General features: G+C 37.4%; 1 protein-coding gene across 1 annotated transcript in view; it reads right to left on the reverse strand.

Annotated features, from left to right (window-relative positions):
- LOC109545179 (dynein beta chain, ciliary) overlaps positions 1–14143 on the reverse strand; it is a 28554-nt gene extending 14411 nt beyond the window's left edge. The window contains exons 1-13 of the mRNA XM_019915721.2: positions 13706–14143; positions 13170–13511; positions 10773–11075; positions 10449–10637; positions 9007–10348; positions 8644–8943; positions 8102–8488; positions 7682–8049; positions 7444–7632; positions 7180–7386; positions 6483–7055; positions 3565–4546; positions 2204–2591 (exon numbers count right to left, since the gene is read on the reverse strand). Coding sequence (XP_019771280.2) covers positions 2204–2591; positions 3565–4546; positions 6483–7055; positions 7180–7386; positions 7444–7632; positions 7682–8049; positions 8102–8488; positions 8644–8943; positions 9007–10348; positions 10449–10637; positions 10773–11075; positions 13170–13511; positions 13706–14101 — 5966 coding nt within the window. The 5' untranslated portion in view covers positions 14102–14143. The remainder of the gene's footprint in view (positions 1–2203; positions 2592–3564; positions 4547–6482; positions 7056–7179; positions 7387–7443; positions 7633–7681; positions 8050–8101; positions 8489–8643; positions 8944–9006; positions 10349–10448; positions 10638–10772; positions 11076–13169; positions 13512–13705) is intronic.
- Positions 14144–16394: the final 2251 nt, after the last annotated feature.

Here is a 16394-nt window from a genome sequence, read left to right on the forward strand (position 1 = left end):
TTTTGGTACATACCTGAAAACAATTAAAAAGCAACCAAATGATGATTGTTGGTACTGCAGCCAGAGAGACACTCCGGAGCACCCCATTTTTGACTGTGAAATGTTTCAGACACCAAACAGAAATAGCGTGCGGGAGGCAGATCTCAAAGAAAAACATAGGGGAAATAATACTGGAGACTAAATCTTCGTGGATGTCCATAACGAACATGTTGAGACAGATTATGAGATTAAAGGCGAACGAAGAAAGAAGGCGGGAATTAGAGGCTAGATACCAATACGAATAATTACGTAAACAAATATTGAAAATTTTAGTCTGATTGATATTGATCCCTTGATGAAATGCCGAAAGGCGGTTCCAAGGTTACGTAGAGGAAAGAGTTTTTAGTCGGTCGATGATCTCTTGGGACATCACCCCGGCACACCCCCAGGCGCCAGATCACCAGCCTGGGATAGTCTGTTAGCAGATTTTCTTAAACCTCTATAAAAAAAAGGGTTAGTTTGGGTTAGTTTGGGTTAACAACAAAATTTTTGAAATGACATGTGGGGTGCCCCAAGGATCCATACTATCACCCTTGTTATGGAACATATTTTATGACCGAATATTACGGATCGAAGTGGAGGAAGGCGTCGAACTGATTGCGTATGCCGACGATCTTGCAATCGTAGTAAGGGCCAAGACAAGAAGCAAACTAGAAGACAAAGCGCAATTGCAGCCACGATACTGACCAGGAACCTTGCGAAAATGAATATTTCGGTTGCAACCGCGAAGATAGAGATGCTCATTATGGCCGGTAGAAGAAAGATGGTGGAAGCTGAGGTCAACCTAAATAACACCACAATAGGGGGCCAGAAAGTGGTGAAATATCTAAAATTATACATAGATAAGGATTTAAGAATGACCTCGCATGTCACGAAAATAGCAGAAAAGGCGAACATGATGCTAAATCTACTTACCAGAATAATGCCAAATGTTGGAGGACCTAAAAGTAACAAAAGAAAAATTATATATAGCGCAGTCATATCGGCAATTGTGTATGCTGCACCGATGTGGGCGCATGCAAGACGGCATAAAAATTATCTCAACACTTTGGAGAGGGTAAATAGAAGAATTGCTATAGGCATAACCTCGGCCTRCAGAACGGCCTCGAAGTGCTTGCTGGATTACCATCAATAGACTTGGCCATAAAGGAGAGATGCAAAATGCATAGCAACGGAAGGCAAAGCAAGGGCGATGCGAGGGAGCAGCTGATTCATGAGTGGCAGAGAAGATGGGAAAGATATGAAGGGTGTGCAAGACATTTTATCAAAGACGTAAGAAGGTGGATTGGTAGGAATGGGGGAGAGATAGATTACTACATAACACAGGCGATGACCGGCCACGGAATCTTTGGATCCTATCTGAAGAAGATTAAAAGGGCGGAAACAGATTAATGCTGGTTCTGCGGACACCAGATTACGCCCGAACATACAATCTTTGTATGCACAAGTGCTAGAGACCTGAGAGAGCAAGCAGCGGGAAAGTGTGGATACGAAATAACAATAGAAAACGTCGGGAGATTACTCATGGAAAGGAAAGAAAACCTAGAGGCAATCATGGGTATGTTGAGGGAAATTATGAAGAGAAAGGAGAAAGAGGAGAAACGTAGAGAGGAGATAGGAGACTAGAGGTCAAATTCTCCGAAGTAATGCTTAACGGCGGTTCCGGGAAGAGTAGGGTTTTAGTGGGTCGGCCTGGCCGAAGTCCCACACTACCCTGTGGCGGCTGAACAACAAGTCACAGGGTGTGCATAGATACCCATTTCCAATCCCTACTAAAAAAAAGGGTTAGTTTGGTTTAACCAAAAAAAACCAAACTAACCCTAAACATACATGATTTACAACTTACTTTCCCATTCTTATTTTTGAAATATTATGTTCAGTGTATAATAAACACTTTTGTTTAGGTAACTCAACTTATGATGTTTGCGAAACATTTGCCAATTATTACCCATTTACTTCGGATCAAGATGTTTACGACGATACCAAAAGAAACCTTCTCGTTAATTTTAGTGAGCAATTTGGGATTTTGCGAAGCACATTTAGATCGTTAGAAGTTTGAGGGCAGTTGTTTGATAACGCTTTCCTGAATTAATGAGGTGCGCATTAAGCGGATTGTTTTAGCTGACTAAGCTGGTATTTTTATTGCTGGTATTACTGTACTCACCTATCAGTTAATGGCGTAATTACCAGCCTAGGGGTGTTACCCAAATATTCATACGAATACCTAAATTGTGCATCGCAAATATTAGCAAAGCAATCCTTTTCCTTGTCGTCCCATCGGTGCCTCAACTGGCTTTGCCACTGGAAGGCTTGAGAGTTCTCCACTTTAATGAGAATCATCTTGGCGACAACATCTCGAGAGTGCACATCAATTGTGCAAATGGTCATAATTTTCTGTCTTTCTCCGGCAGTTAAATCGCCCAGCAACAAGTTAATGAGGGCAACCAATTGGCTAATCTGTTTCCTTTGATAGTCCTTCAATGCGTTTTCATAACCCTCTTCTAATCGGCCAAATGCCATGTTTACTTCGGTGGTCCACCAAATTTGAGTGCCTAAAATTGTCATGTAACAAAGCGCGCATTTTTTTTTCATTTTAAATAAATAAACCCAGGGACGAAATCGGGAAACTCATTAAGTTATTAAATGACGTTCCAGAAGCTCAAAAGTTCAACTTTCCTCTGATTTTTTTGTGAAATGGCTCTGGGAAAACCAGATACAAATTATCTAAAACTTAACAACGTTGACAATATTTTTCCATTGGAAAGCGGAAAGACTATAACTCACATAAGCCTCTATTCGGTAATTATTACGTAATCCGCCCTAATATGGGTACATAATTAAGGAAGTATTTTCTTGTGCGGAAACATGCACTTAATATACTGATTAGCTGAAGGAACACCAGTCTCACAAAGTCTTCCGGATGGTTGAAAAAATAGTTAAGTGTTTGCTCTGTGGCCATTCAGAGAACAGGAAGCAACCAACTATAAAGTGCGAACGGAAAGTGGAATCACGTAAAATATGTAAGCACTCCTTTCATAGATTTTTCCCAACGGAAATAGCTGCTTTAGAGCACGTATTACAACCTTGTAATATTGGTAGAAGCATTATATCCTAATAACATCTATTAAATTTTAACTGCATATTTTCCGAAAGCCATCGACGATGCTATTATTTTATCCTTTGCTCGTTTTTCTAATTTTCCGAACAATTTAAAGCAGCGCCCTATTTCATTATATTAGTAATACTTCTTTAGAAATACATAAAAATGAAAAATATTAATCAGTTTTTTCCGCATAAACGCCGCAAATAACCTTCTACCTATGTTTGTCAGACTGGTTCAGCCCCCATTGGCTTTCGTTACAAAACAGTTTTTGCAATATTTTCATTTGCAAAATCTGCGCATTCTTACTTTGATGCTTTGGTTCGCAACCGGAACATCAAGTGCAGACTTCTTCCTACACATTCGATAGACTAGACGCGTTAGACAAACAAAAAACTGGCAAATATTTAAAAAAGCAATTTTACCACAAAGAGCAGGCTGGGCAGGATAATCATATATCCAAGATTCTCTGGGTTTCTCGTCATAGGTAATGACAGCCTCCCCAAACAGCTGATGGAGCGTATCCCGCATTGCATCAATAACGCGATTCAGCCACACTTCGACTTTTCCACTACAATCGCAAATGTTGACGAACGTCACATGCTCCTCGTTTTCTTTGGAAATCATTTCCTTTGCCCGTTTCGAATTCTTTCCACCTTCTTGTACAAATACAAGTTTCGCCAATGAATCGAATAATTTGGTTAAATGCCTTTGGATAAGGTCTGGTTGGTTTCCGTTCGACAAAATATCAAGCAAATCGGCCGATGAAACGAAATAAAATCGAGGAAAAGCCAGACGCTTCGTTTCCAGGTAATCGTTAAGTGCCTTTTCGCATAAAGTGAGATCTTGCAAAATTGATTCCAGCTTTTCATATAAGCCAGGCTTATTGGTTGCTTTTACGATATTAAGAGTTTTTAGCATCTCATTCAGTACTTCTTTGAAATCTCTATCGATTTTATCAAATCGTCTTGAATCTTCAGGCAGTTGGCTTCGTATGTCTTCTGAACCGATAAAAATGCTTTCCAAATACATCCACTTTCTCTGCACCTCGAAAAACACTTGGATCACTTGATCGGCATTTCCCAGTTTTTTCTGCCAGTCTGACACTTCGCCCAAGAAAAAGTCGATAAATTTCGAGGTCATCATATTTTGCAAAGCGACTTGGTTTTCTTCTAATGTTTCTACGGTCTCTTCCGTTATGGTGAGCAGCCGTAATTTTGAGCGCTCATGGAGCTCAGTACCGAACTCCAGCACACTCCAAGTAGCATTAAGTTCTTTCAACACTTTCTCCATTCCCATTTCCTTAACTGCCTTATCCACGATATTCTTTACTTCGTCCTCAAACTCATGCAAATTGAGAGCTAGAAGATCACTCAGTGTCGTGTCATCGTTCATGACAAATTTCACCTGTTGAAAAGGTAAAATCTTGTTAACTTGTTTCCATAGAGGTAATTTTGAAAATATTTTATTCGTAGATGGAATACAGATAATATTGGAAGATGCGTGAAAAGTATGAAATCTTCAGTGTCTACGGTTACGGTTTCAGGCCGATATTGTATTTCGTGTTTAGTTTTAACTGTCTAGTGTTGGAGATGCTGTCTTTAGGTGCGGGGGTACTCACTGTATAAATCAATGTTGAGAGTACATGTCCAACCTGAGTTGAAGCAGTCACAAAGAAAAAGTATTATTAATATTGATAATACAGAATGATTAAGATATTAAGTGCATTTAAAAGCATGGAGTAAATTACAAGCTAAAATAATAGAGTTCGCTGCTTTATCTTTGAAACTTAATTCAATTATCTAACAAAAATTGGCAAAACGATTTTTTGCAATTTTTTTCGCAATCACATTCTTAAATAACTAGGAAACGTCTCAAGGTTGAATTGCATTCTTATTTTGTAGTTCCAAAAGAAACAACATTAGATAGCGGTAGAAAATAAAACACTGTTTTCCTTGGGACAACTTTTCCGCTATGTTAAATCCGCTCTCAGTGCTCATCACGGTCACCTACAAACCACAGTCGAGACGCGTTGCAATTCTCAAGAAATGGGCTAATATCAACTTAAAAGTAGGAACCCTAAAGAATAGAAGATTCTTTCGTATTACTATGCAAGTATAATGGCTTAACATCGAAACACACCACTGAGTCACCTCTAATATTAATACTCTCATCAATTTCCAGAAGGAAAAATCAGGACCCATGGTAAATAAAATTAAGCGAATAAAATAATTAGTCTTGAAATTCAAATAACCATCGCCAATTTAAAGCTATTAGAAAAAAACTGCCCAGTTCGAACCGAATCCTCACTGTTGAATTCCCACCAGAACTTTCTTGTTGAAACCGAAATAATGAAACTTGTAAGTTTTCGGGGTTTTAGAGGGTCTTGAATTCTTGAATTAGGATCAGGAAAAGCTGATCAGACCATTAATATATTAGAGATTAGGGTCACAAATTAATAGCCAATCACTGCTGATAAAACTAAACACCAGGCACCATGACAGATAACGAAGATTGGACACCCAGTGCACAACAAAATCCACCAAACCCAGCACGGAATCGACAAAGATAATGGAAAGACAACTAATCTTCAATCAATCATACAAATGGTAAAATAACCCACACAATTGAATCTTCCTGCACTCTCTTTGCTCAACCAGGCCGACCAGTCAAACGCGTTTTATCTTACCAAACGCAATCCCATTGAAACATTTCCAATTATAAATTACATATATTTATTACCGCCGTTCTCTTTTTTTCCTTCTACTATGGGTTTTGCAAAGTTACTGTGAAATATCCAAACAGTTAGAAAAGAAAAATAGCGTTATAACAAATATCAATGTTTATTTCAAGCAACACTGCAGAGAAATGTTTTGCAACTCAGTATGAAACAATTATTTTCTAACCTTTATCGAAGAATTATCGGAAACTATACGATCGAACAATCACTGACATAGAATGGGAAAACTCGATAGTTTGATGTTGCCTTGAATACAATGCAAGCACGAACCGAACTCGGATGAAAACCATCATTAAATAAATCAGTTACATTTGCGTTATTTCAATATCGCCGATGGTCACAATATCAATATGTTTCTAACTAACAGCAAATGTGGACGATTAATTGAATATATTAATTAAAGTTGCATGGTGAAGAGAAAATGTAGTTCTAAAACAAACGTTCCTACTAGTGACACAACAGTGAGTTATTTCTCGCGATTCAATAATTATTAGACAATTAATCGAAATTCAGTCCCCTTAAATTCAATTTTAACCAACTTGAAGAAACTCCATTCTTTCAAAACACGCCATTACATAAAAAAACGACCTTTGATCCAATTACCTTGGTAGCTTGCATTAACTGTATCCAGTGCCTATCTCTTATCGCTGGGTTTTGCAATTCAGTGACCGCCCTCAAAGAGGTCAACATATTCTTAATAGTCGCATCCAGCTTAATGTAAGCATCCCAGCCTTTAATTTCTTTGTCCATTTGTCGTATTTCCTTTCCATATTTCTTACATTCCATTTCCATATTTTCCACATCAATTTTCTTCCATGGTGTTAATTTCCATTCATCGATACAGGACCGGACAACGTTGATAAAATCCCAAAGTTGTTTTAACTGTTTCAGTTCTTTGCGAGTTGCTTTCATGGCTTTAAACTCGGGCAATGTGAGTTCGAACAAATTCGCCTGTTCTTGCAATTTGCTTTTTTCTGCTTCCAGTTCAAAACATTCCCCATGAGTTTTGTCCAATAAGAGGTAAATATTTGGACAGTCCCAATTGAAGAATTGACGATTTTTAAATTGCTCTCGATACATGTTTTGACGAATTTCGAATAGATTAATTCGCCGTTTGATTGCATTTACTTGAAGAGCTTGTAAAGGTGCAACCGCTTGCTTGGTTGTAGCGGCCACCTGAAAATTTATTAAAATATAAAATATAAATAAATCCCAACATTGTTCGATGACGGATATAAAAAAATGTTGTATAATTAAGATATGATCTTAGCTGTTGATAACCCATGAATAATGATCTTGCCTTTTTACAATGATTCCACCTGTCGGGAATTTCCTGTAACTGCACTATAACTTCCTCTGGAAATTCAACATTATAGTCCTTCAGCAGATCCATGATCTGTTTCAGTGGGTCAAACATGCTATCGGTTTCCACTTGTCGCTCTTTAACTTTGAACAGATATCCCATTACTTTCAGAAGACCATCATAGTCATCCTCGGTCAATGGGACCTAATTCAAGATAAACAAATATCATTCGTGTACAGATTTGGTATCATTCCTGAATACCTGCATTGCAGCTACAGCTTCCTTGATAAAGGTCTCCAAATCATTTAAACTATCTATCACACGATTGTACAGATGCTGCTTGAATAAGTTGCCCCATTTGCAGACCGCATTTAAAATAGCTTGTCTTAGTGGTCGTACATCGACCCGCAACCATGCAGCCAATAATTTTTCCGAAGCTATTGTTTCAACCTGCAGCATGAAATGCTAAACGTTGCTCAGTGATACTGAAGTGACAAACCTTTTTATAGAGATCTTCATAGTAATCGATTTGTTCTTTAAATTGCTTAATTGTGGGTGGTGACTCCTTTATCGCATCTTCACCTTCTTCCCTAATTTTGTACACTTCTTCGATACTAAGCAAGCGTCCGTACATTAGAAACTGGCGCAAAAACTCCTGTCTATCTTCTTCCCACAAAACATAATATTCGTCGAATTCCTTCTCATAATTATGAGCCGCTTCCATACTCGCAGCTACTTTTGCGCAAATTTCAAGTTTCTGCTGTGTTATCTCTGCGTTATCTTTTATAATGTCGTAATATGAATCTACAATTTCCGGGTCCGCATGCTTCATATAATTTCCCATAGAATATATATCTTCCAAGAGATCTGAAAGTAATTATGCAGCTCATTCGGTTCCCCCACAGGTGATACAAAATACCCTCAATGAAAATGACAAAGTTTCCTGGATCTTCAATAACAACAGAGGGCACAAAGACAATGTTGGGTTCATGAAGTTCCATTGTGAGCTCCAATAAAGGATTCACAGCAGGATCCCCCATTTCACCCAGAAAACTAAGTTGATTAATTCTAACAGAATTGACAATGAGATCCTGAATAGCGCCGTCAAGATTCCGCAAGTAGGGCGCCCACATGACCAATTTTTCACCTTTTTTCTTTTCCTCCTCGGCTTTTCTTGCCGCCTCCTCTTCTTCCTGTCGCAACTCTTCTTCGGTTTTCTTTTTGGGTTTTTGTTTTTTCAATTTTTCCTTGCCTTTTTTGCCTTTCTTTGTGTCTGGAGGAGGCTCTTCTTCTATAGGCTGTTCTTCTAAAATATTTTTCAATTCAGACATATTCAAAGTTTCGTTCCGTCATTGATTTGAAATATTTAGGTGTTTTATTAACACGCTTTCTAAACTTTGGCACACGTTATTTGAAATATTCTAGGTAAGCTTTCTTGAATCAATAATTATTTTCTTTTACCTGGCACGGGTGGTTCTTCTGGCTCCATGGGTTCTTTGAAGAACAGTTCATAATTTTCCGCAATAATCCGCTCTAGTTCGGCTGATGAGGCTGCTACTTGATCTTGTCTTTTCTGCAAACGTTCACTTCTGTCCTCGAGGAACAGAAGATTTTCTTTTTTACCGTCTCTTCTTTCAAATAGTAGCTGCTCAGACCAAGCTTTGATTCCTGCTGTGAAGCTGGCCACGTTTGCTTGGGCTTTCTTAACCCGGTCGGTTAGTTCTTTAACAGTATTATAGATTTGCAAAATAATATCAGGATCTGAAATAAAACAAACATTTTTTAAAGCTTATGTCTGACCATTTTATGGACATTTATACCCACTATTAGTGTCCCATGTATAATTGTCGGTTACTTCCAATAAGAGTTCATCAACAGCTGCGACATCGTGTCGTATCAAATCAAACTCTACATCTGTCGTTCGTTTTTTTAGATAATTGTACCATTCAACAATTCTATTAAATTTCAAAATTGCCTCGTGTAACTCTTCGACTTTGTGAAATAAGGCAGAAGCCTCCGGCGGCAGATTCTCAATATTCATACTTTTCAAATATTTCATTTCTCTTAAAATTGCTTGCAACTCTTTATCGAAGTTAAGGTGCAATAAATCTTTATTGTCACGTAAAAGTTGAAATTTAGACATGCTAATGCGAATTTGTTCTGGAACTTTAGCAAACCACTGCTGCAGTAATGTTGTTTGCTCTACGCCCAAAAGCTCGAGCATTTCGTCATGTTTTTTGAAGACAAATTGGGTGTTTTCATACGTAAGAATCTCATCTTCGATTAGTTTGAATTCTTCACCTGGTCGTGATATTCGATTGTAAAGCCTTTGCAACCAAAGAATGGTTCCTGCCAATGGGGGAAAATTCTTGTCTATTGGAGCGCCCTCCTTTTTGGCTTCATCAAACAACTCCTTAACAGTATCAAGTTCTTCGTCAAACATTTTTGTAATTATAGGATATTTTTCTTTTACAATCTCACTTATGTACGGTCGGGCGTACATGTTTGCGGCAATATTTAAGTATTTGAACATTGTTTCTAGATTATGGCAATCATCAAAACCTTGAGTGAACACGGCTGCCAAGCGTTTGTCGTAATCAGAACAGATTTCCTCAAATTGTTTTAAGTCCCTAACCAGCGAATCATCCTTCGTATCCAAAACATCATATTGAATATTTTGAAACAAGCTGTAAGCTTTGTTAAACTCTTCAAACACTTCGAGGCACTTTGCAGACAAGTATCTCCCCTTAATTCCTCCCATTTCCACTTTTTCCAATTTCGAAAAATCGATGTACGTCTGTAGAATAGACTTAACCAAATTCAACCTTTTGCGGAAATCGATCAATCTTTGAAACACATTCCTCCTGTGAAAAGTCCAAGGTTTTTTCACGGGAATTTCGTCAGTACTTGAAGTGGGTGGACGATAGTACGAATCCAAGTTATTTCTAACGTATTCGAAAGCTTGCTCGAATTTTTCGAGGATATCAATGGTAACGTTAATTTTCTCGTACATTTCATCCGGTTCACCTTGGAAAATACTGCTGGGGTCTAAAGTTCTTTCTGCAGAATCGATCAGCAGATTGACAATCATTCGGAACAGAATCACTATTCTGTCACTTCTAGCGTAGTATTTAGAGTTAGCCCATACTAAACCAACCACATGAACCTGAAAGGATGATAGATGATCAACAGTAGTTTGGGTTTGGTGCAATACAAAGTCTATTTCCTCAAAGTACAATTGCTGGCACAAATTGGTACAAGCTTACCATCGGCTTAACATATGGCTCAGTTTCAAGAAACTCATTTTCATCAAACTTGGAAAAGTGTGGCACTAGTGTTTTAAGATATTTAGCGATATCTCTGGTTTCCACTAGAGCTGCTACAATGTCCTTGAATAATTCTTGATAGGCCTTTGAGTAGGTACTTTTGGTGAGCTCTAAATATTCACTCATTTTCTGAAACAAACCAGAGCATATTTCTCTTTGTCGTGACAAAATGGTAAATTTGTTTATACGAGAATTCTAAACATGTTGCAGTAGATTCTGTTCATAATTTTAAGTCTGAACTTTAAAGCGACTTGTTATAGCTACCTTGACTCGAGGGTCGCATAACTGATCATAAATTGATTCCATATTTTTCGTTCTGGCATTCCAAAAGTCGATTTCGTTAGCCGGAATTGGATTTACACCGTTTGCAAAACACAGCTGAGACGTTTGCTTCAAAACTTCAGCGCAAATTGCAGACCATTTCATGACCGCATTTTCCATTGTCGTTTTTAGCGGCAAATTAACTTCTTCTCCGTTCGAATCTGCAAAGGCTTGAGTTGCTTGAAAAACTGTCGACAAGCCTTGAGGCATAGGGAGAATTACTTGACTTTTCATTGCACCCTTAATCTGAAACGCAAGCACGTGAGTAATGAGAATGCAAAAAGACGAAGACATTTCTTGAGAGGTATTAGAGATAATGCCAAGGCCCGTTAAGAAACGGAGAAGTTGAAAACATTTAATTACTTTTCGCCAAAAAGAGGTAAAAGTAAATGCGTTTATTATGAATCCCATTTTATCAAATTTTTGAACAGTCGACAAAATAATATTGATGTAAAGACAAAATAAGGGGTGCTAAACATGTAATTTTGCAACAATAGAAGATTACTTTGCCGACTACTAGCATAAGTAATTACTCTACTAGTTTAAAGTTTTTGTGCAATATTTAATTAAGTACCCAGTATAGATAGATAATCATGCAAGAGTCGGAACTTAAGCTGCTTGAAGCACAATCTGAAATAGAAAATGGTGAATCGAACGACTCACATTTTCTTTGTGGTTTTCTCGTAAAACATCTTGTCGAATTGCAAATGATGCTTTCCGATATTAACACTTCCGTGACCGAGCTGTTTGAGAAATTGGAGAACCAAGAATAATTTGCCACACAATTTATTTTTAATATATAAATGTTTATTCCAATTTTACAACGAACAAGACCTTTAGCAACAGTACCCAGGTTACAAATTAAGTAATATTCTAATTAATTAAATCACGCACCTAAATGACTGAACATCTGTATGTAATACGATAGAACTTTGAAAAATAAACAGATTACTTAGAAAGAGTGTCATCCCTAAAGACTTTTAAGGTGCCATGGTATTAGAATTGCAAAACAATGGAAAATTTAACTTTGTAGAATGGATAAACCGCCAATAGTTCAGTCGCGCTACACTTTAACAGGAAAATAATAAATGGGCACCATCTGGCTATACGTAATAATGAGCTAATGTAAATTACGATTCTATAAACTATTTATGAAAAATCTCAAAGGTAATCCTGCAGCCAGGCACATGTTGGCTGACAAACATCGGTAACGTCAGCGTTAGATCGTATTTGAGGTTCATTTTCTGATTATGCTATTCAAAACTTCAAATTTTTATTATGTATGTAGAAGTATTCTTTTCTCGCTCAGTTCCCGATTAATCACCAGAACAGTTTCTGAGATACGTTTCCAGACGCTTTTACTTTTCTTTCTATTAAATTTTTACTAGCAGAGAGACGTAAATGATTTTTTTCGAACTGCCTTTTGAACGGTTATACGTCATTTAGTGGTATCCCTGGGTCGCCGGCGCGTATGGGTTTTTGAGTTTATTTTCATTTTTTTATGCCTATATCTTTGTACTTATAATCTAAAGTCGCGTGTTTCCACGCATATTTTACTGCGGTACAGCTAGGACTCAAATTGAATCTCACATTCAAATACAACCACTTTTTGGGCTATTTCTTTTTTCCAGTTCTCTTTCCGCTGTCCCTAAAATGAACCCTACCAGATTGTTCCACAGAAGCTCTACGTGACTGGTCGTCTTCATTCACTTTGTTCTATTGTTTGTATCTTTCCTTTCTTCTTCATTCTGGATTTTGTCGGTTTCCCATCTTGTAGCTGTATTGTATCTTTTATATATTTTTATTTCTGTCGTTGATATTGTCTCTGTGACTCTTGTGAAAATTTCTGGTGAGTAGAAATTAGAGAGTGGAGAAGACGAGGGGAGGCATTAGTCCAGGAGTGGACCGAAGAAGAAAGAAGAAGGAAGCACTTTCATAGCTTCGGAATGAAGACCTTCAACGTGAACGATAGAAGAAAACTGCTGAAGAACTAGCAGGTAACAGATAGAAGTAATGTAGCGTAAACGCCCGACTATTGAAACGCTTCAACTCCAACCGGACATTAGTGAGACGTTTGAAAATATTGAACTTTTTCAACTTCTAGCCGATATGACTTTTTCAACACATAGTCCAATCCATATCCAATATGACCCAAATATACTGGGTAAATTTGTGAAAAACCTGGTTTAACTGTTGGGATATCAGTAGCAAAACTTTAACAGTTTAGCATATATGCAGAATGCTGCTTATTCTCATAAGGTGCAATCGTTTATTAAAACTAAAACAATCAATGAACTCGGCATTAACTCCAACTGACTCTATTTGGAAATCCAAACTTACCTGGTCGACAGTATTCTTAAAAGTTCGCACATGTGAAACCACATCTTGAGCGACCACTTTCGGCCACCCCACTTGATTGGCCGGATTCGACATGAGAGGAACAAATACTCCCTCGACCAATACCGACAAATCCTCAATGGGCTTACCAGACATGTCACCGAAGGTCAGCACTGACCTAAAGTTTTCCATTGTCACTGCATCCGGTTTTTTTCGAATGAAATAAGTGAATTTCTGTTTGATTTGGGCATTGAACGATGTGAATGGTGTAAGCAATCCGGTTGATGGTATGGTTATGAGGAGCATTTTTTGATTGGGGTCGTCAAGGAATTTTAAAATCATTTTCTACAAAAAATAGTACTTTGATTGAAGCGAGCGATTGAAAATGCGAGCAGTGAAAGACTTTTCGACAAATTACGTTGTCGCATACTTTAGTTGAGTAAATTTATGGCAAAAAATATTTATTAATTTAATTAAATAAATTCATTAAACAATAATAAACTTTCAAAAAACTATTTAAAAAAGTTGATTTTTCTCACCCGATTCTCATCTACCCCTATCATTTTGTTCCATTTCTCCTGCTTAAGCTTATAAGACTTTGTCAGGTAATTGAGCAGGAACTCGAGTCGCTCATCCTCAGCATCATCTTGTTTGTCGTCCTTCTTTTTATCGTCGCTCATGGCACGCAATTCGGCACGACAATTTACATTCCAAATAAGAACGATGTCATAATGAAATTCAATGAAATGTTTGAAAAAGGTAGCTAGTTCGCTAGGCAACAACAAGCTATTGATAATGCCGGTCGATAAAACATCCCTGAGGTGTAAAATTCGTTGAAAAGGTGTCGATTTCGATGACATGCTCAATTTTCCAGGAAAACTACAGAGTGTCTTTAAATGATCCAGCCAAAACGATAATACTGATCCTGAATTCATAACCTTTTTTTGCCGGAATATTTGGACGTCCCTTTTAAAACGCATTTGAAAAATAAAGTTATGTTTCAGAATATTTAAAAAAATTGTCTGAAACGTGACATCACGACTCTTCTACTCTCAATGAAACGAAAGAAAAGACAGAAAGGTTAAATATTATCCTCTGGAATTTTGCAACAAATAAAAGAAACATCACGAACAATACATATTATTATGTCGTTTTAATAATTATTTAATAATATAATCGTTATAAGGCTGATTCAAAATTGGCATCATTCCTTTTAAGGGGTAATAGGGACCCACTAGAAATTATTTATTTAAAAATTTTAACACTAAAAACAATGCACTTTTTAGGGTCACAAAAAAATTGCATTTTAATAAGGAATATCATTAGCGATAATGGTAATTTTTAACACCAATGCATAAACCAATTTTCATTCTAGGTGAGCTCAATAATAAATGGCTGCGCTCGGAACAGGAAAGGCTCTTTTTGGAATCGACTTTTTTTTTTCATCGACTATGGACCTTCTACATGGTACGCAGCGCAAAGCTGGGAAACTCTACGCCATACTCAACTGGACTGCAACGATATTAGGATGATTGAGAACCTCAATTGGGCTCAGACGGCCGAGGTTCAGAAGGGATCGCTGGGGACGTATCGAGTGGAAATCCGAAGAGCAGTTCGTCCGGGCTATATCCTCTCACCCCTCTCATTTAACCTATATTCAGATAAAATATTTAAGAAAACTTTAGAGGACACCGAATATGGAGTGAAGTCAACGGCGTCCTCCTGACCACAATTAAATACGCAGATGATACCCTGATATTCTGTGATGGCATGGAGGGTTTAAAACAGTTAATTAATCAAGTAAGTGCAGCTGGAGTGAAGCAGGGACCGAACATTAATGTCAGCAACGATATCACGACATGGATAAAAATGAAAAACCTGGAAATAAACCAATCTCTAATCAAAGCTACACGACACTACTATAAGGACAATTTGGYTAMAATCAAAACGGGTAATAATACATATACAGAATATATCCTAACATCGAAAGGATTAAGACAGGGGTGTTTCCTGTCTCCACCCTATKTAAAATAAATCTAGACCGATTCCTACAACGGTGGATAAGAAAATGTGGAAATATGGGTCTGAAAGTGGGAGACGAGACACTCTACAGCCTTTTTTCGCAGATGACCAGGTAGTGAGACCATAGCTGAGGACAAACAAGATCTGAGCTATACGACAAGAAAGTTAAACATACATAAAGTAAAACGTAAGTTTAACAGACATATACATAGAAGTGGCAAGAACGAGGTGTAACAGAATKAAATTTCTATTCTGTAACAGTGATATCAATCTCAAGCTACGACAACGTATGGTGAGAAGCTATATTTGGTCTGTTCTCCTCTATGGGRTGGAAAGCTTAAGGTCCAGCTTTCTGTTTAATAGATTGGAGGCATTAGAGATGTGGATTCAGCGAAGGATGCTGCGAGTTTYATGGACCGATCTGCTAACCAACGAAGTCTTGCAAAGAGCCAGAACAGAACGACAATTGCCAACAACAATAAAATTTTGCTTGGATAAAAATTGAGCCATCTACAACTCACTCTCAAAAGAAAAAAAGTGGTATTAGTAAGAAGCAGATGTCGTGGCTGAGAAACATCAGACAGTGGACATGAGTTCATGAAGCTGGTGAGCCTTTTAAGATTAGCAGAAGATCGAGAAGCACTCTTCCCAGTAATCACCAACGTCCGGAGGACCGAGCCAGGTATATAAAGAGGACTAGTAAAGATCCAGGCTCGCAAATTTTGATAATAATGAAGTAGCATTAAATTAACATTTTATTATTATTATTATTATTAGTACATTTAAATTTGTTATTTATGAAAACATTGGGCACTTGAGCGTATGCTTGCGAATGAATTTTAATTGAACTTTTACAACTCCCTAGTCTGAATTGTTGGAAAATCGCTGTTTAGATAAACTAATGCGCTCGATCTCAAATCCAAAAACAACATTAAATTAACACAACAATTGAAATATTATTACCCTTCGTAAAACCTCTTATTGCAGCAATAAATAACAAAATTGTGGTTAATAACTGCAATAAATCCCTTCTACAAGTGTTATTAGCAGTGATATGTATCGTGATCAATTCTCCACATATTATTGCACAATATATGTCGGTATCTTATTTAGTATAATATTTACTTAATACAAATTAAAATCCTTGCTCAATTAAATATTCTGAACAAGTATAATTTATATAGGATCAATTCCAATAGAGCGCCT

Source organism: Dendroctonus ponderosae, unplaced genomic scaffold (genome assembly GCF_020466585.1).
Source record: "Dendroctonus ponderosae isolate FM_Combo_2020 unplaced genomic scaffold, Dpon_F_20191213v2 Dpon_F_20191213_6, whole genome shotgun sequence".
NCBI classification, from domain to species: domain Eukaryota; kingdom Metazoa; phylum Arthropoda; class Insecta; order Coleoptera; family Curculionidae; genus Dendroctonus; species Dendroctonus ponderosae.